This window comes from Centropristis striata, chromosome 6 (genome assembly GCF_030273125.1).
Source record: "Centropristis striata isolate RG_2023a ecotype Rhode Island chromosome 6, C.striata_1.0, whole genome shotgun sequence".
Lineage (NCBI taxonomy): Eukaryota > Metazoa > Chordata > Actinopteri > Perciformes > Serranidae > Centropristis > Centropristis striata.
The window spans coordinates 30,300,907-30,322,520 of NC_081522.1; the positions used below are offsets into that span (position 1 = coordinate 30,300,907).

Here is a 21,614-nt window from a genome sequence, read left to right on the forward strand (position 1 = left end):
AAGGCAGAGCCTGCAACAATATCGTTCTATCAATCTACAGTGTGTGTGTGTGTGTGTGTGTGTGTGTGTGTGTGTGTGTGTGTGTGTGTGTGTGTGTGTGTATGAGGGGGCTTAGCAGTGTCTGTGCCTCCAGGCTTTAGTCTGGTCCTTTCTGTCTCTGTTCTGTCTGCCAGGAAACACATACACACTCTAAACGGAGACAGTGTGTGTGTTTGCATGTGAAGTGTGCATTAGTGAGCTTGATCTTACTTTAATGTTGTGCTCTCTGTTGGTCGATACTGCTTCTCAGAGAGTGACCTAATGAACACACCCACACACACACATGCAGTGAGAGAAACCGTGTGTGACAGAAAGAAAGAATGTTGTATGAGGAATGCAGCAGGTCAGGTATTTGTCTCCAGCAGAGAGGCTGCCTTCACTTTGTTTGCTCTTCTTCTTTTCCAGCTAAATAAAAGGCCAGAATGAAACTAATGGCAATGTGTGTTAAGCTTCACTTACATGTTTTTTTCTTGTGCTTTCTCCTGTATTGCAGTGGTGGAATATAACTATGTACATTTACTCAAGTACTGTACTTAAGTAAAATTTTGAGGTACTTTACTTTATTTGAGTATTTTCATTTTATGTAACTTTATACTTCTACTCCCATCATGATCAATCATGATACATTTAAAGTGATAAGATAGATCTGTTTTTATTTTTTTATTAAACCTCATAATGTAGTAACCTCATAATAAGTATATTAGGTAGTTAAAATGAGCCCTATCTTGAGGAAATTGAAATGCTGCTAACCTTATTGCATAAATACAAATAATCTAATAATATATTTGGAATACAGTCATGAAAACAAATATTGGACCATTGTTTTTTCTTCAATTTCTTGTTCATTTTAATGACTGGTACAACTAAAGGTATGTTTGTTTGGACAAATATAATGATAACAACAAAAATAGCTCATAAGAGTTTAATTAAAAGCTGATATCTAGCCATTTTCCATGGTTTTCTTTATAATAAGAGTTTAATTAAAAGCTGATATCTAGCCATTTTCCATGGTTTTCTTTATAATAACCAAAATCATTTACAAGAAAACCATGGCTAGATATCAGTTCTTAAATTAAACTCTTAGAAGCTAACTTTGTTTTTATCATTATATTTGTCCAAACAAATGTACCTTTAGTTGTTCATAAGAGTTTAATTTAAGAGCTGGTATCTATACATTTTCCATGGTTTTCTTGATAATAACCAAAATGTATAAAATATAATATGTATATCATATATATATACGGTATATAACAATCGTGGTGGGTCCATTCTGCATAACGAGTACTTTTACTTTTGATACTTCAAGTACATTTTGATGCTAATACTTTGGTAATTTTACTTCAGTAAGTTTTGAATGCAGGACTTTTACTCATAGTGGAGTAAATTTCACAGTGTAGTATTAGTACTTTTACTAAAGTAAAGAATCTGAATACTTTTTCCACCGCTGCTATATTGTGACAATGTTCCAACATACTATGTAGAGACTAACAAAAGGAAAGAAACAGATCCATGAACACAGACAAGCCTGATGTTAACTCCAGAAATGGATAAAGCCCTTAATCATTATCTGAAGGCCTCTGTCTGCTCCACTAAAAGGACTGCTGAAAGAACGCCATCTGTAAACATGATTTTTACACACACCATAGTTCTCATATCAAAAGACAGTTTACAAAGTATGACAAATGAAATAAAAAGTACAAAAAGATCAAATAGAGCTTATAAAACAAAAGCCAGTGGCATAGAATTTATAATAACCTTGATAAATAAAAACAAGTCAAACTAAAGATGCCAGCTGTCTGTCTGTTTTGATATCATAAACACGTCAGGCAAACATGATTAGTAATTACAAGATGTAATGACGTTAAGTCGGGAGACGTGTTGTTTGTCAAATTCCCTTCAGTGTCATAGAATGTGGTCGTACAAGTGCTGATGGAATGAAGTTGTGCTTCAGCATTGTTGGCGTGCTTTAGTCAAGTGTTAAGGAGACTAATGACACACTGCAGACACCTCCAGTTTTCTCCCATCAAGAGGGTCGCAGGTTCAACTCTGGCCTGCAGCTCTTCTGTGTGGAGTTTCATGTTCTCCCAGAGTGTCAGTGTGGGTTCTCTCCGGCTTCCTCCCACAGTCCAAAGACATGCATCTTAGGTTTATTGGTGACTCTAAATTGACCATAGGTGTGAATGAGAGCATGACTGCCCTGCAATAGTCTGGTGACCTGTCCAGGGTGAACTCCGCCTCTCGCCCAATGTCAGCTGAGATCGGCTCCAGTCTCCTGAGACCCAAGTTCTGATAAACAAGATTGCAGCAGCACGTCTCTACCTGTCTGTGTTGGTGTGACTGTTCTGGTGTTTTCTGAATGAATGATATATGTTTTTATTTCTGAAAATACTCGTCAACTTTCTTGAGTTGTTCAGCCACCATTCCAATTTATTATCGGGTTCTACTTTGACGTTTTTATACTTTTTTGGATTCTTAAACCTGAACTGAGATACCTGCTCCTGTAGGTAACAGGTTTCCAGGATGTATGTTAAATGATACATAATTTAACATTAACCAGTGATGGAAAAATTTTTTGGATCCTTTACTTAAGTAAAAGTACCACACTATGAAATTACTCAACTACAAGTAAAAGTCCTGCAATTCAAACTTACTTCAGTAAAAGTACAAAAGTAAAAATGTTCATTATGCAGAATGGACCCACTCAGATTGTTGTATATTAAAAAAATATATTTTAGATTATTATTATTGATGCATTTCTGTAAGAAGCATTTTAATTTTGTAAAGGTAGGGATCACTTTAACTACTTAATATACTGTTTTGAGGTTAATTTTTTTTTAAGTGTAGTCATTTCAAATTATTTATTTTTTAATGTTAAATCTTGACCTGAAGAGTAACTAAAGCTGGCAGCTAAATGTAGTGGAGTAAAAGTACAATGTATGCCTCTAAAATATAGTGAAGTTGAAGTATAAAGTTAAATAAAATGGAAATACTCAAGTAAAGTACAAGTACCTCAAAATTGTACTTAAGTACAGTACTTGAGTAAATTTACTTAGTTGCTTTCCACCACTGACATTTACAGCCTGGATAGGGACCCTGGATTTTCCTCCCTCAGCAGTCTGTTTCATTTAAAGGCGACATGAACACTGAGTCACACAGGCCAGCCAACAGCTCCTGTCGTGCTCTTCCCTTCGTGAGCTAAAAACTAAACATCCTGAACTTTTGGTCACACCCAGATCAGTGACATCACAGCATGTGTTCTCTCTGAGCTGGCACAGGCACATTTTATTCAAATAGTTTGCAAAGGCTGCCAAGGAGGCTCTTTGCTGACAGGTTGCTGTGTTTGGCTCAGGATTCATAGCAACAGGGAAACAACAGACACATGTCTGTCTGCGCTGTTTTTGACACGCACAGTAAGACATTGTTGTCTTGCTGTATTTCATGTTGCAGAGGTCATAAAGGTTTATGCTCCTTTGTGACTGTCAGAGAAACCTTATGTGTGGTTTATCCCAAGTTTGAGTATGAATTATGGTGATGTAATAAGAGATGGTTGTGTATGGGGGAAAGTTGATCAGATGGTGTCTGGCCTCAGATGTGTATGACGTCCTTGAACTAGGGCTGGGCGATATGGCAAAAAAATGATCACGATGTATTTTTTCATATCGTCTGATCTCGTTTATTATCACAATTTTTTTTTATTGTTTTTAAACTGACGCATCTGTACTGTACTGAAAACTAAAGAAACTAGAGATTAGATCATTGCTATTGAATGCACCATACCTGTGTGAATTGCTGTGCTGTGAATGTTAGTTTTCTCTTGACACAGCACCGGATAGATTGTAATTTTCTTCGCTCTTTCCCAACATTCACCTGTACCTCCCTGGTTTATTGCTCTAAGTCATGGCTGACATCTATTCTGCTGGCCTCAGCTCCATGTTAAGCGCCACGTTTGGTCTTTGTGTTTACTTCTCCAGCAACTTACAAACAAAAGTGGAGCAGGAAAAGATCGACCCTGATTGGCTGTTGTCACGCACACGCACACATAAATATGCTCACAGCTGATTAACGTAATCAACCTGAAATATATCACGATTACTAATTGCGATCATATAATCGATCAGGCCTACCTTGAACATGTGGTGGTTGTGATGCTAGCATGACTTATAGGAAGATATTAGAAGAATTGACTTTTGCAAAAACATTGACAAAGCATGTGCAAAGATTGGTGGTCACAACAACATCAAATAAGGTGTAGTTCCACCATGAGCTTTGGTTATAACAGTTCAGCTATCTGGTAGAGAGCTAGAGGAAGTGGCTGTCAAACCAAGGGGATGATTGAGGACCTGTCATCCAATCATGTGATGGACATGGCTCATTGCATCCAGAGAAACAGCCAAATGTGTGATTAAAAAATCTGCTTTTTAACCCCGGGAGTCAAATGTTATTGGGCCAGATGGCATCTGAGTCACATCTGGAATTAACCCTTTAAACCTTTTAATCTGACCCCTATCATTCATGTCAATTGAGCACACAGCAGGGCTTAAAGATGCTTCCCTGGTACAGAAAAGGCTATTACTCGTGGTCTTCTTCGAGTAGTAATCCACAGTGTGAATGTGCTTACACTGATAGAGGCTCCAAGGAGCTTCTAGAAGAGACCAAAGAAGAATCAACTGCTGCTGGAGAACAACGTTGGGATTATAGATTGGGGTTAAATCTGTTTGCAGTTTGCTCGGACACAAAGGTTCCTAGAAATCTTACGAATCATACAACATCAGAAGTATGTATACTTTGATACTTTTTCAATATCGCATGTTTGAAATGGTGTGATCTTAGTTAATTCGATAACTACTACATTCGATAGTATCAAAAGTACCAAAGCTATTGAAAAAAAAAAAGATTAAAAAAAAAGTTTTATACATCTGAATTTTCAAGTTTTACTTTGTGCAGTTTACAGTTGTGGAATGTAACTAAGTACATTTACTCAAGTACTGTACTTAAGTTCAATTTTGAGGTACTTGTACTTTACTTGAGTATTTCCATTTTATGTAAATGAATACTTCTACTCCACTACATTTAGAGGCGAATATTGCATTTTTTACATTTCTACATTTAGCTGACAGCTTTAGTTACTTCTCAGGTTGAGATTTAACATAAAAACATAATAAATTTAAATGTTTTAATCATTAAACAACATAAAGGTATATGAAGTAGTTAAAATTAGCCCTACTTTGACCACAGTAAAATAAATGCATCAAAAATAATAATACAATAATATATTTGGACATTCTGGGTCGGTCCATTCTGCATAGCAAATAATTTTACTTTTGAAACTTTAAGTACATTTTGATGCTGATACTTTTGTTCTTTTACTTCAGTAAGTTTTGAATGCAGGACTTTTACTTGTACTGGAGTAATTTCACATTGTGGTAATAGTACTTTTACTTAAGTAAGAGATCTGAATACTTTTTCCAGCACTGGCAGTTTCTCTTGTAGTTACTATAATAGTTCAAGGTGCATTAGCACTTTGTTTCAGCAGTAATTGTGCTAACAGCAGTAAGTGTTGTTGGAATTCTAGCAGCCAGTAAAGGGTTTTTAGGAGTTGAAGTTGTGGGATAAGTACAGTAGCAGAGGAAGAATCAGGAATGTTCATTTATTAAATATCCCATATTTGTGTTTTTGGTGATGTCATTCTGTCGGCTCGTGATTGATGAAGCTGCACAGAGAGAGAGATGGAAAAATAAACAAAAGTAAGAAAGAGGAAAGGGATGTATGCACACCCTGAAGTGAGAAATTAGAAGATGGTTTGAATATATAAATATCCCCTTGCACATTAAGTCATGGGTCCAGGTATGAAATTTGACACAGAGAATAATATTTTTGGACTGAACTTTGTTAATGTTCCTCCAAACAAAAAAGAAGAAAAACATTCAAATGTACCGTTCCTCTTGATTAGATTATATAGATAAACTTGTGATGGTGCTCTGAACTCTTTCTTCACTCTTTCTCCTCTGCCCCCCTCTCCCATGCCTCTATGTCAATGAGCCCCCCCCCCCCCCGTGGGTTCCCACAAAACACAAAGCTGATTCTGATCACTTATTTGAAAGTCCACTGCCAGTGTTGCCTTCATTTCCACAGTATGTTCCCTCTGTATGAACAGGCTGCTTTATTTGACCAATATTAAACATCTGTTCTCTCCATTCTTCTGTGTCTCCTTTCAGAGGATGAACCTGTAGTTTTTGCCACCAATTCCCTCCAGAGGCGAAAAAAGGGGCTGGGCTTAACCGGTCTGCGCACCACTGGCTCGGGGTCCACCCACTCAAAGAACAGACCGGGCCTTCTGATTGGCCTGCCACAGAACTTCAGACAGATCTCGTCCATCATCGATGTGGACATCTTACCCGAGACACACCGACGCGTACGACTCCACAAGCACGGTACCCACAAACCACTGGGCTTCTACATCCGCGATGGAGTGAGCGTGCGGGTAACACCGCAGGGCGTAGAGAAGGTGAGATACAGTACTTCTTATACATACAGTGGGCTACATGGAGGTGTAGTGGCCTCACAGCAAGATGTCACAGGCTCAAAACCAGCTGGGATGTGGCTGTTAAAGTTTGGTTTTTTAGTTGTTTTTCCTTGTCAACCGTGAGGGTCAAAGGGTGTCAGAGGGTGTCGTAGCCTGTACAGTCTGTAAACATGGAGTCGGTCGACATGGGTAAGGTCAGGTTGATGACCAAGGAATGATTCTCTCAGAGATTGCTGAACTCTGAACTGGGTGAAATCTGCATCAGATCATTTACTTCTAAGTAAAGTCGACGCCAGCTGACATTGGGCGAGAGGCGGGATTCACCCTGGACAGGTCGCCAGACTATCACAGGGCTAACACATAGAGACAGAGAATCACACTCTCATTAACTCCTACGGGCAATTTAGAGTCCCCGATGAGAACCCACGCTGACACGAGGAGAACATGCAAACTCCACACAAAAGAGCAGCAGGCCAGAGTCGAAGCGGTGACCCTCTGTGCCGTGTAGCCCACTGCGAAATATACTTGATTATGTGACATTGGACAATTATGACATTTGACTACGAGTCACTCATCAGGAGAGGGAAATAAACTCACCTTTTTGTAAATTGTCCTACTGACTCTGCTATCGCGTCGGTTGAGGTATTCAATGATACGCATCAAAGCAAACAGTTTAGGAATATACTGGAGATTCTGGTATCATATGAAACTGGAAGATCTAAGGAATCTATATGCACCATGTTAGGCTTTTTTTTATGTTTCATTCAAAAAAATTCAGAGCAGTGAAACTTAAAGTTGAGAAAAGTTTGAGAAAATGCTGCAGTTGTTGTCGTCCATACATGTTTGATATCAGTTCAGTTCAGTTTGACTGAATACTTTGTTGGTCAGTCTGTGGGTTTGACTCTCATTGTGGAGAAATAAAAAGACTGAAGTGAGATGAATAGACTGAGAATTGTTCTCTTATTTGACAAAACAATTCTTTAAAGGATTTAATTTTGTGGACACAAAATGCAATTAAACAGTTAAATCACAATATTTTGTGTTGCAAATATATCGGATACAGTCTTATCGTGGGGCCTCTGCAGATTCACACCTCTACTGAATATATGAATATTCTCTGCCAAGCATGCTATACAGGTGTTGGGTAATCCATATCAGGAACTGTAATGTCCTTTGCTTCACAGAAACTTGGATATATCCTCAACCAATGTTATTAATGGAATAACTAAGTCTTTGTGGGATTGAATTTGGAAAAAAAAACCAGAAGCAACTGTGACCAAAAACTACAGTTAAATCATTCCACAACTATAAACTGTGTATTAACAGAACACTCCAGGATGTCATTAACATAAACACTGCAGCCTACAACTGAGGGCTGCAAAACAGCTGAAGCAGAGGTTAATGGATGTGTGGGTGCACCTTTCATCCTCATCTCCCATTCTGAGCATAATGTCAGGTGGGCTTTCAAGAGTGTGAACACCAAGAAAGCAGCAGGATCAGACATCATCAATAGGCAGTTCATTTCAAACCTATACTCAACAATGTATATATATATAAAGAAGGTTAATGATGTGTCTGTTGTATATGTCATGTAACATTTTGATTCTCTGTCTTCTTGTAGGTCCCAGGGGTTTTCATATCTCGTCTGGTACGTGGCGGGCTAGCAGAAAGCACAGGGCTGCTGGGAGTTAATGACGAGATCCTTGAAGTCAACGGTATCGATGTAGCAGGAAAATCTTTGGATCAGGTAAATTCAGTATTCAAAAGGTACCCCGTTGAAGACAAGATTCGAAAGGATTTGGATGTGCTAAATGGGAGATTGAAGTGCTTTTTGCGAATAAGTTCTGATATAGCGAACATTTAACTCATGGCTCATCAGCTGTTTCCGCTCTGCTGGTCAGGACAAACTGACATGAGAGAACGATTAGAAGTTTCCCAATTGAATCTAATTCCTAAAGATATATTTTCTGTCATGGGTGGCCAAATTTGTTCTATTTTTTCTATTTTTTCTCTCTTTCTCGGTCTCTTCTTCTACTACTGTTTACCAATGGTGGACTGTAACTAAGTACATTTATTCAAGTACTGTACTTAAGAACAATTTTCAGGCATGTGTACTTTACTTGAGTATTTCCATTTTATGTAACTTTATACTTCTACTCCACTACATTTTTAGGCAAATATTGTTCTAAAAAATCTATTTAAATTAAAAGTGATTAGACTTTTTTTTATTAAACCACATAACTGTATATTAAGTAGTCTTTACAAAGTGTAAATGCTGCTTGCATAAATGAACCAATACAAATAATCGAAAAATATATTTGTAACACATAAACGATTGCACAATGGGTCCATTCTGCATAACAAGTACTTTTACTTTTGATACTTTAAGTACGTTTTGATGCTTCTGTACTTTTACTTTAGTACGTTTTAAACTCAGAACTTTTACTTGTAGTGGAGTAATTTCACAGTGTGGTGTCAGTACTTACTATCTGTATACTTTTTCCACCTCTGAGTGAATGGAACAAGTGGAAACCTGTGGAAGATCCACCATGTCATAATGTGAAGCACATCTTGATCACAATGATAGCTGATCTCAACACAATATCAACAGAAAAGAAAAGAGCAACAGGGGGGGAAAAGCTGTCCCAATTTCGAGAAATGTTATTTATGTGACTGACTTTGTATTTGGGGAAATGAACAAATCTTTGAAGTGTTTTCTCTTCCTTTTGAGCTAAGACTATCTGTCATTTGTCATTTCAGGTTACAGACATGATGGTGGCCAACAGTCATAACCTCATTGTGACAGTCAAACCAGCTAACCAGAGGAACAACGTGGTGCATCGTGGGAGCAAAACCTCAATGGGCAACTCTGGGTCTGTGGGCTCAGCTGGATCGGCTGGCTCGGCTCTGTCACATGACTCACCAAGCCCCGCCTCTCAGAGCAACCCCATTACTGCAAGGTATGACATGGCAGACGTCCTGCCTTTTTGCAGTGAAGCTACTGATTACAAAATAAACACACACAAAACCCCACAATGAAACAATGTGTGTTCTCAGTGTAAAAGCTCTGTTGAATACAGTACACACTCCATGATCAGCAGCAAAAAGCAGACAGGCACAGTTTGAGACTGGATTGTGCATGTAGTGGAGAATTAAAGGGATAGTTCGGGATTTTGGACATTAAGTTGTATGAAATACTTGCTAGTAGTGTAGTGGATGCAAAGCTATTGGCTTACTTTCCAGTAGTGAAGGGACAACGAAGCTTCGTGAACCATTTGCTTTATTTTTTGACCCCACTAGATGGCGGTCTTAGCTTAAAACAAAAGGCTTCAGCAATGATAATTGAGTGTGTTTCCAGCCCTTTGTTAGACAAAGAGCGCCATCTAGTGGGTTCCGTTAATAAAGCAAATGCTTCTCGAAGCTTCGTTGTCCCATCACTATAAAAACACACTCAAATACCATTGTTAAAGCCTTTTTTTTAAAAGCCAAGATCGCCATCTAGTGTGGTCAAAAAAAAAGCAAATGCTTCATGAAGCTTCGTTTTGCCTTCATAACTTAATGAAGGGTCGCGCAATTACAAGGTTTTACTCCACAAAACTACCTGTACACTAACGGTACAGCCTCATTGTATTTCATGGCTTTTTCAAGAAACAAAATAATGCCAAGTTGGTTTCTGAGATGCAAGAGGACCATTGCTTTGAGGCTGAATGGGTTACCTTTTAGTGTACACATAGTTTTGTGGAGTAAAAATACTGAAAACAAAATACTGAACCCCACATTGCTCCCGACTTCATTCACTGAATTAATTTAGAATGGATGTGTGTGTGTGAATGAGCACAGAAAAGTGCTATACAAGTGAAGTCTATTTATTTCTACTATTATGTAGTGAATGCAACTTAATGTCCAAAAATCACGAACTGTCCCTTTAACCCTCCTGTTATGTTCCTTTCTCAGGAACAGCAATAATGTTCATGGGTCAACTTGACACGGGCATGTTTAATTATCCAAAAGTGACAGAAACTAAAAAATCCCAATAAACATTGTTTAAATTTCATTAATAACTCCATTACAAACCATTTCAATCAATATTTAGTACAATGGTGTTCTTTACCTTTCACAGATCATGGTTCAATGAGGATAATTCACTTGTTTTTCATAAAAATGCATGTTAAAACATTTTTTTATGTACATTGGAAAGACCTACATATAAAATACAATAGTTTTACATGACTTCAAATTTTATATTACATTTTTATTTTTATTTTTTTATTAAAACTTATTTTTAAAACTTTTAAATGGGTCAATTTGACCCACAACATAACATGAGGGTTAAGTAGCTAGACACGAATTATTTCTCAGGAGTTGGTGGAGACAAAATCAGAGCTATAAGAGAGAGACGAGATATTGGACTCAGGGCTGCAAAAAGATTAATTAAAAACAAACTTCTTTATAATTATTATTTGTCTTTTGCATTTACCACAGTAACAGCATTGCCGAGGGCGACAGCGATGACGACGACGATGATGGCGACCTCATTCTGGAGAACGAATGCCTGACACCCTACGACTCCCACCGGCTAACCAACATCAACAACACTAACCTCAACAGAGACTCACCCAGCAACGGGCCACACAACACCTCCACCGTGGTTAGACCACTCCCACAGAGCGTCTCATTGCCCAATAGCGTCGGAGCATCCCTGAGTGACAGCTCCGTGATGATGTCCAATCACAACGGAAACCCCGCCCACACATCCAGTAGCAGCCAGGAGACCATGAGAGAGGACGGCAACATTATAACATTGTAACCATGACAATGCTGACAGCTACACTGTCAGGACGATGGAATGTTACAACCACAGAGTGCTGTCACCATGACAACTATAGACGGCTGTGCTCCCAGCAGCAGCTTTTCCTTTTACAGGATTTCTCTTATAAAGTGGATGGACCCCGCACAGATACAGGACTGAGGCCTCGGCTAGGTTGTTAGCCTACGCTAGCCTTGGTGGATCATGGGTTTTGACAGTCGACAGGCATAACAACAGTGACTTTTTATATGTCTGCCAGTCTGAGGTAAGGTATAAAGCTGAATGGTCAGGTTCAAAACAATAACTTACAGTCACCCGAGGGACATGATTGAAATGCCATAATGTATTAATTGATCAACTAGACTTATAGAGAGCAACAAGATTGAGAAATAATTGTAAATGCTTCTGTGAAAGCCATAAGTCAGTCTGATGTGAAATCATCTCTTATCCAAAATTGCTTGTGAAGTTTTACAAAAACTAAAAAAAACCTACAGTTGCACCGATCAGAAGCATCCAACACTAATAACTTGTTTATTACAAGACAATAAACCTTTAGGGGTCTATTTTCTTGGCAGCACAACAACCAGTACAAGCAGTACTCTGACGGCTATTTTTTCTGACTTTAAATTCCTCTTTGCCCACGTCTGCTCACTCTGCTGCCAATCTGGGAATTTCATCAACAAGAGCAAAGTAAATTCTTGCAGCAATAATGGAACGATCTTACTACTTGCTTTTTTAAACCAGTAGATTCATTGAAATTGAAAGTTTATTGTGATCAAAGCAACAACATTAGGTAATTAGTCTGCATTGATCTGCAATTCTTCTTTCTTCTTTGTTGTTCACAGCTGCTTTTTACTAAGTTAAAAGTTTCTTCTTCAGGTTATTAAATTCCTGCAGACATCACATCTAATTGGAGAAGTGAGTCAGTGGTGGAAGAAGTATTCAGGCCTCTTATTTAAGTAAAAGTACTAATACCACACTGTGAAATTACTCCACTACAAGTAAAAGTCCTGCATTCAAAACTTACTGAAGTAAAAGTACAAAAGTATCAGCATCAAAATGTACTTAAAGTATCAAAAGTAAAGGTACTTGTTATGCAGAATATTCCAATAATATTATTAGGTTATTATTATTGATTCATTTATGTAAGCAGTGTTTTACTGTTGTTAAGGTAGGGCTAATTTTTACTACTTACTATACTGTTATGAGGTTTAATTTATAAAAATGCTTAACCCTCCTGTTATGTTCATTTCTCAAGAACAGCAATAATGTCCATGGGTCCATTTGACCCAAAAAAAATCCCAATAAACATTGTTTATATTTCATTAATAACTCCATTACTAACCATTTAGTGCAATGGTGTTCTTAACCTCTCACAGATCATGGTTCAATGAGGATCATTCACTCGGTTTTCATAAAAAATGCATGTTTAAACTGCAATGTACATTGGAAATACCTACATATAAAATACAATAGGTTTTTTTTAATTATTTTACTTTTTTTTTCAATTGTTTTCTTTTTATGAAAAAATACTTTTAACTTTTTTGGGGGGGATTTTTAAACTTTGAAATGGGTCAATCTGACCTGAACACAACAGGAGGGTTAATTACTTTAAAGTGATCATGTTTTTTATGTTAAATCTCGACCTGTAAAGTAACTTAATCTGTCAGCTAAATGTAGTGGAGTAAAAAATTCAATATTTGCCTCTAAATGTAATGAAGTAGAAGTATAAAGTCACACAAAATGGAAATACTCAAGTAAAGTAAACATACCTTAAAGTTGTACTTAAGTACAGTACTTGAGTAAATGTACTTAGTTACATTCCACCACTTCTCAGAGCGTAGCTGTTTTTAGATCTCAGAGCAGATAGAGACAGAGAGAGATGTGATTGGCTTAGAGTGTAGTTTTTATTCACTACACCCTCTAATCTGTGTTCCACTTCACTCAGCCTGTGTGCACTTTAGGCTACAGTCACCATAGCGAGTACCAAGGTGATATTCATGTTGAATGTGGGCAGTGCATGATGTGACACATAGAATTCCAGGAATTGCAAAAAATACCAATTTAATATGACTAATAGTCAAATGTTACATCCCCAAATGTATGAGAGCAGGTGAACACAGCAACACATCTATCCCACTGCTCTGCACTGGTTGTTATACTTGCACAATAGAATAGTGCCCTAATTGTATTATAAATGACAATACACACAAATATAATCAAGACGGATTAAGACGAAAGGATTCCATGATATTTGCAATATTTTTGTACATTTTCTTTTAATTTTTTTCACTCTTTTTTCTCACAAAATCAGTTATAGAATAATCACGATTTATCTCATTGATTTATTTCAAAGGTTAAATTTTTATATATTTCTTTTGTTAATGTGTGTAATAAATAAAATAAATGGTACATTATGTTCCAAAACACACATTTTACACTTTAAAAGGGGGACAGTACTACGATATTGTTATGCTATTAAGATAAAGCTTTATTAGAAACACTATTACTGTGAATGATATTTATCATTTTTCAGATTTTTCAAAATCAGTTATCAGATCAGTTATCAAGAAAGTAGGATGGGAGGAGATGGAAAGGTGTGTTAAATGGGTGATGCAGGGACACGGCTACTCTTTTTTATGACTTTCACACTAAATTTAAGAATAATAATAAGAAAGAAGCAGCGCCATGTGCTCCCTCCCGCCCGAGCAAGACAAGCACTGGTCACACATACACATACACATGCATATACACACATGCACATACACACAAACACACCAATAACCATCGGGCAGCAGGAGTCAATGTAATGAAATTCCTGTCAAGTTTGAACAGTCTGAGTGTTATTATGCTCTTATCTGGGTCATATAAACCTGTGTGTGTGTGTGTGTGTGTGTGTGTGTGTGTGTGTGTGTGTGTGTGTGTGAGGCCATGTCTTTGTTGTCGGAGCTCTGGGAGTATTGCCTTACAGTCAGAAATGTTGGCTGACTCAGTCACACACTGCACTCTTTCTTCACTGTCCTCTCTGTCTCACATTCTGCTTCCAATTACAAATTCAAAAATATTTTTTTGTGTGTCAAACTAAATCAATGTCACAATTATGTTTACAAAATAATATCAGCAATGTATATGATGTGCAACAGAAGATGTACAAATGATTATAAATCCTCTCTGTCAACTTGGCCTTGGGTGATGACGACTTGCTTACAACTACAGTTGTATGCTTTAGTATACTATTTGTCAGAAATAAAAAAATCATAATGCTCTAATAGAAATATTAAACAGAGCTCCATAGTCTGCTTGTATTTAATGTCCTCTGACAGTGGAAATGCTCTTTCAGTGCCATGTTAATCTAATCCTGCTCAGAACAGTGCCTGTGCCCTGGGGAAAAGCAGAGCAAACCCTGTTTTTATTCCACATCTCAAGCACGAGTCAAGCCAACATTAAGCCATTTAATAAACTGAGGGGCGAATTCACAAAAGGGTTGCACTGCTTTGTGCAAATAAGGCAAAAGTAAACTTTTCTCACAGCACCCGCAAAGGCTAAATTGCACCCCTAACTGCGCTCCTGAGAAAAAAATTGCATCTCAGTGCTCTGGTTCTATTTGCATGTATTCAAATGAGGTAACGTGCAGATACATTTGGTGCAAAATTGCCCCTGTCTATACTGATGAGACTCAGTCCAATTAACAAACACCAGTGCTAATAGCCACACGCAGTTAGAGTGAATTATAAGTGTCTTCAGTGAGCTGATGGTAAATGAACGGCGTTTATAAGGACAAATATATGGTCAACTCAAACTCGTTTATTTTGGGATTCAGTGACAGGACGCTCCTCTCTGCTCCCCTTTCGTGTCATTTTTTAAAATATGTGAGAAATTAATGAAAAATAAGAATAATAAATGAATAGATTTCTGACTCAGTCTGACTCTCGTGATGTCCACAGCTGATGCGCTCACATAGGTTCACTATGTGAAAGTGGACTGTTTGTGTGTTGTCTTTTGGATGTGTAGACAAACACAGAACATTAATTAAAATTAGTTCCGGACCGATCAGAAGGTCTGACTCTGGAAAATAATCAATGGAGATCCGCTGGTGTGCCTTCTGCATAAATACGCACTGCGTTTCTGTTATCTCTGAAGACACACTTACTGTAACTTTGCAGTTAAATGAGCCGAGCCCAATCTGTTACAAAAAAGCACAAGCCCAGCCCAAGTGTTTGTCAGATTCAGTGGTGGAAAAAGTATTCAGATCCTTTACTTAAGTAAAAGTACTAATACAACACTGCAGGATTACTCCACTACAAGTAAAAGTCCTGCATTCAAATCTTATTGAAGTAAAAGTACAAAAGTATCAGCATCAAAATGTACTTAAAGTATCAAAAGTAAAAGTACTCGCTGGAGCCACTCAGATTGTTTTATATATTCTAAATATATCATTACATTATTATTATAGATATTGATTATGTTTTACTATTGTTTTACTATTATGGCTTATTGTAACTACCTAAAAGACTTTTATGTGGTTTTATTTATAAACTAAAGCTGTCAGCTAAATGTAGTGGAGTAAAAAGTACAAAATGTTCCTCTAAATGTAATGAAGTAGAAGTAGAAAGTTACATAAAATGGAAATACTTAAGTAAAGTACAAGTACGTCAAAATTATACTTATTAATAATAATAATAATAATAATAATAATAATAATAATAATAATACATTTTATTTGGAGGCACCTTTCTTGGCACTCAAGGACACCGTACAAAGGACTCAAGTAAATGTACTTAGTTACAATCCACCACTGGTTAGATTAGGAGTTATTCAGGGCTTCACCCCTCACAGCCCACATTTTAACCTCTAGTGCATTTATACTAGCAATCATGTTTAAAAAGGAGGCAAATTGTGCTCAGCTTCAAAACTTTGTGTGTGTTAAAAACTGTGATATAATTAGCATAATATTCTGAGTAAATAGGTCCTTATGACTGGGCAGATATTGGTAGATATTCATGTTGCTATCAGCAGCTGCAATCCATTCTTTGTGAATTCACCTCTGAAACAACTGAAATACTTACTGTTATAGTATCTATAGCAACTAGTGTAGTAGTTGTTTAAAAGTCAGTTTTAAAGTAGCATTATAACTTTCAAATACATGCTGATGAAGCAGTTATTGAAACAGCTCTGGCGTTGTGCTCACTGATGACTGTTCCTTCTTGTTCAGGAACTATTGACCAATCAGAGCTTTGTAGGAGGGATTACAAATGTGTACTTCATCATCCTACAGAGCTTTGTAGGCTGACAGCTAAAAAACATACTGACAAGAAGAAGAGATGATGATGATCAACGTGCTTTGTTAATCCTCTGTTAGGTTGTGAGGGGGTGAAGCAGCTGTTTATACAGAAAGATCATCTAGTCATGCAAAGCTCCCAAACTCTGATAGGAAGAAAGACTGGATTTTCATAAGAGTCACAACTAGTGAAGGGACAACGAAGCTTCGTGAACCATTAGCTTTATTTATGGAGCCCACTAGATGGCGCTCTTTGTTCAGAAAAGGGCTGAAAACACACTAATTTTCCATTGCTAAAGCCTTTTTTTTTAAAAAGCCAAGACCGCCATCTAGTAGTGGGGTCAAAACATAAAGCAAATGGTTCACAAAGCTTCATTGTCCCTTCACTCCTCACAACATTTTCAGGATATAATGAAGCTCACACCTTACTCTCTCTGAGAAACATCTGTCTGATACCCCGTTGTTACAGGATGTGTGGATCATGTTGGTTTAGTGAGCTGTGAGATGAGATGTGTTGGGCCCAGCTGTCACATTTTTAACATAATTCTTGGTTGTCACACATTCCCTGTAGACTTGACTGTATATGTCACAACAAATGACACAGAATTACATTGATTGCCAAATTTCATGTTGAGGTTGGGCAGCGTCTTTTCCTGTCACAGACAAAGTATTTCCAGTCCAACCCTATAAATGGAGTACCTGACCCTGGTACTAGTCTGTGTAGTGTGTCCAGCAGGGCCTAACTGTCTCCAATTAAAATGTAAATTGAGCTGCCATAGAGGTGGAAGTAGCCAACGTCTCCCGTGAAACTGTGCCAATTTATTCTCACTAGCTGCTCTTCTGTCTCCATCACGCTGCAGTTAGCTGGGGCTCTTTACAAGCCAGCTGGTGTTAATGGCCCTGGGCATCATTTTTGTTACACTGATACAAAAATCACACACACACACAGTAGAAAACATAAACAGACTTGTCAGAAAACATGTCATGTCATTAAATCAGAGTTTATGAGAACTGAGTGAAATGTCTGTTGATTCAAATTTTAGGGGCTGATAGATAGATAGATAGATAGATAGATAGATAGATAGATAGATAGATAGATAGATAGATAGAGAGATAGAGAGATAGAGAGATAGATAGATAGATAGATAGAGAGAGAGAGAGAGTAGAACATCTGGGAACAGATTGAAATAAGGTGTCAGGGAAGAATGAAAGACAAAAAACTGAGGAAATAATAAAAACAGACTATTAATAGATCTAAAGTTTACAAGAGTTTTCTGCTGTCAGAAGAACATCCTCATTATTATATTACTGCGCCAGGCTTATGGTAAACATCACTGACTCAAACAGACAGTTACTCATTTGACGTTAGACAGATTTTGACAGTAGACTTTTGTTTTTGCAGACACTGTTGTTTTGTTGTTTTGGACATTATCCTCAGCCCAGATAGAGCAGAGCCCTAATGTCAGTCAATGCTCTCAGTTGTCCATTTTTCATGTTTCTGTGAACTGTGAACTGAGCTGCTGCACTGAAGTTCACTGTTACATACCCATCAGCTAGTGAAGGGACAATGAACCTTCGTGAGCCATTTGCTTTATTTTTGGACCCCACAAGATGGCGGTCTTGGCTTTTTAAAAAAAGGCTTTATCAATGGTAATTCAGTGTGTTTTCAGCCCTTTGTTGAACAAAGAGCGCCATCTAGTGGGCTCCGTAAATAAAGCAAATGGTTCACAAAGCATCTTTGTCCCTTCACTAACTGTGCAGGAGTCATACCAAATGACAATCCACTTGTTGCTGTGTCACATTCGAACACCAACAGTGTTCGAATGTGTTCGAACACCAACAGTGTTCGAATGTGACGTAAATAGTTCTGTGACACTTACGTGATTATTCAGCAACAATTTTGACCATGACGTCAGTGACGTGTCGCTGACAACAGACCGACAAGTCCAAACAGTCGCCGGTGTTTCTTTTTCCTTTGTCCATTGTTAAGTTTATTTCATTCAAATAGCCCAAAATCACAAATCACAGATTTACCTCAAAGGGCTTTACTTCTTTTCTTCTTTGGTTTCTTGTTCTCGATTCTCTCGTCTCAGCCTGCTCTGCTTATTTCTTTTTAAAATGGCGCTGTTATGTTGTGGTTGTGTCGAGTTCTACTCACGTCATATCCTGCCTCAACCGTATCCAATCAGCATCGACTAGTTAGTAGCGGCTCAGAAAAGTAGCTACCCAAGGCAGGTACTTTCTGAGTTGCTAACTGGTGAAGTTGGGCAGATTTTGGGCAGATCCTCTCTCCCAAGCCACACCCACACCCAGCAGCTTACTAGAGGGAAAGGTACCTAATAGAAATGCGCCTTAAGACCGGAAGTAACAATGGAAAGAAAACTGTCCATGACACACTATACAGAGTTAAATCCACTTTGGTCAGAATGTAACACACGATGTCTTGCTGAACAAGATGCTTATTAAAATGCACCTGAGGGAATTTTGAAGAAAACATGAAGAGAAGTCCATTAATGCTGACCTTTGTCAAAATTTGATGTCAACAACTGCATACACACACACACACAAAACAGTCACTCTCTTCTTTTTTTTATTTTATGTATGTTACTGTAAAATTTTAATGTAAATGTTACATTATGAAACAAGAAAATAATTTAATTACTGGGAGAAGTTTTTATGTTTTATGTATGAGAACATTTTATAATATGTGTAAAGTTTGGAGAGTATTTTTCTTATTCTTGTACTTTAAACCGTATATGAGAGGAGACGGGGGACGGAGATGGACAGTGTGTGTGAATGTGCTGACATGCACACAGTGTTGTGTTTGTGTTTAGCAGATGTGGTTAGTTAAAAATGAAGGATGTCTTTCTTTCAAGGAGTTTCTGTTGAACTTAAGTTGTAATGAATGCATGCTTAAATGTTCCATGTTAATAATGGAAATTTTGTTAAATTGGTGAGACTGTTCGAGGTGGAATCAATGTGAACTAGCCTGGCCTGCAAGACACAAAACGTGACGTTTCAGGAAAATGCAGAACAACTTTGTCGAGGCCAGCACAGCTCTTTACGGCAATATAGCAGGACTTTACAGAAACGTAGTCTGAAAAGGGGTGCAGATTCAGTTTGTTGGACGCCTGGATTCAAATGTTAAGTTCGCCCAGACATGCCTGGTCGATGGGGCTGCCTGCATGGTTTAACAGTCCAAAAACGAGCAGCTTTTTGAATAGCCTGGTAAGTAGCTACCAAGCTACTATTTACATTGTCTAGGCCAGGTGTAGGCAACCTGCGGCTCCAGAGCCTCATGTGGCTCTTCAGGCCATCTGCAGTGGCCCCCTGTGGCTGTGAAAAAAAATAAATAAAATGAAACGTTTATTTCTTTACATTTTCATTCACAACTGGTGTAGGCCCAAAGCAATCTGTAATCTTGACACCCAAAATCTACCGGGTCCGTCCGCGTCGCGTCGATTCATCGCGAGTAATACGCGACATTATAGTCAATGTATCAACCTCCACCGGCTCTGTGTCTGTGAATTACGCTTCTGTTCCATTTTTGATGCTCAAAGAGAGTAGCATGCATCAGGACTGAGAGCGGATCGTTCTGACAGGAAGTCAGACAGAAATTGCAGAGTGAATCCAGTCGTTTTTCAAAATAAAACACCATGAGTAGACTCCGGGTCGTATTTCACTGTCGGTACGGTTTATGCTTTCATACACCTAGCTTATAATTGCACTTTAAACAGTCAGAACACAGACACAAAGCTTTAATTCACATAGCTTATAACTGTAATTTAGGCAGTAAATAGAAGTACACAGGCTATAGCATAAAAGATATGAAACAACAATAAACACAAGTTGAATCACACATAAAACACCAAAGACATTTAACTACAAAGCCTACTTACCCATGGTAGCAGAGCAAATATCGACAAAAATGATCAAATCAGCAAGTTACCACTGTCGTACGAAAAGGTAAACACTGTGGGGCATGAAAGACGTGCCGCTTTTTAAACGCTCCCGGTGGGTGTTGACGCCGTGGAGTACAGACCAAATCTGCGACACTCATGCAATGTGCCGTGGACGGGCCCGGTGGATTTTCAGTGTTATTGTAAAAATGTGTACCTTATATAAGGTATTAACTTTTTCTTTTTAAAAACGTTTGTGTCAACATCTAAATTTTGCCAACTTCAAGTCTACTTTTGAGTAGATAGCTTACAATTCAAATCTCCTGAGATATTTCTTTGGTGTCCAGCCTCATTTGCACATTGGTCTTCACTGGATTCTGTCAAAATAAGGTTTGTGGCTCCATTTTGAATTTTTTTCTCTTTATTTGGCCAACAATGGCTCTTTTGTTAGTAAAGGTTGCCGACCCCTGGCCTAGGCCCTAAATCAGACAGCTATGGAAGTTTCTGAAAGGTGTATTTATTACAGGCTGGCAGTCTTTGTGCCAAGCTATAATCGACATATTCTGTCTGTGGACCGGACAAGCATCTGACTCTTGATCAGATATATGAGCATATATATCAAAATATCAGATGGTAAAGGACCCTGAGCTCATGTGACTGCGAGGACTAGTTACTGTGGTGGAGCTCCTGTACCACTGTAGCCTTTCTTGGGATGTAAAATGGCACACAAGAAAGATCCAGGTACGGAGCTCAAGCTGAGATCACTGATCAGAACTACACTGCTGATGTCTGACTCGACATGTCACACCACAGTTTACCTCTGTGTGTAGGCCGTTTATGTTGTGATGATGAAGGATGTCCTCCCCCTAACTGTCCAAGCTTTTAGAAAGTGCCTTTTTGAGTAAGGATACTTGTGTTTCAGTGATGTCATGTTGTGTGTGTGGTGCTGGAGCTCCTCGGTGCAGCAGCAGCAGCGTGTAAGAGGACGGAGGACATGGGGACTGATCTGCCTGATCAGAGTCTGTTGGAGGTTTCTCATTAGACATGAACACACAGACGGTTTCTATA

The 21,614-nt window shown here is 38.2% G+C and overlaps 1 protein-coding gene across 1 annotated transcript in view; it reads left to right on the forward strand.

Moving 5' to 3' along the window:
- pard6a (par-6 family cell polarity regulator alpha) overlaps positions 1–12,754 on the forward strand; it is a 31,096-nt gene extending 18,342 nt beyond the window's left edge. The window contains exons 3-6 of the mRNA XM_059335484.1: positions 6,255–6,544; positions 8,184–8,309; positions 9,323–9,522; positions 11,045–12,754. Of these exons, the coding sequence (XP_059191467.1) occupies positions 6,255–6,544; positions 8,184–8,309; positions 9,323–9,522; positions 11,045–11,369 (941 nt within the window). The 3' untranslated portion in view covers positions 11,370–12,754. The remainder of the gene's footprint in view (positions 1–6,254; positions 6,545–8,183; positions 8,310–9,322; positions 9,523–11,044) is intronic.
- Positions 12,755–21,614: the final 8,860 nt, after the last annotated feature.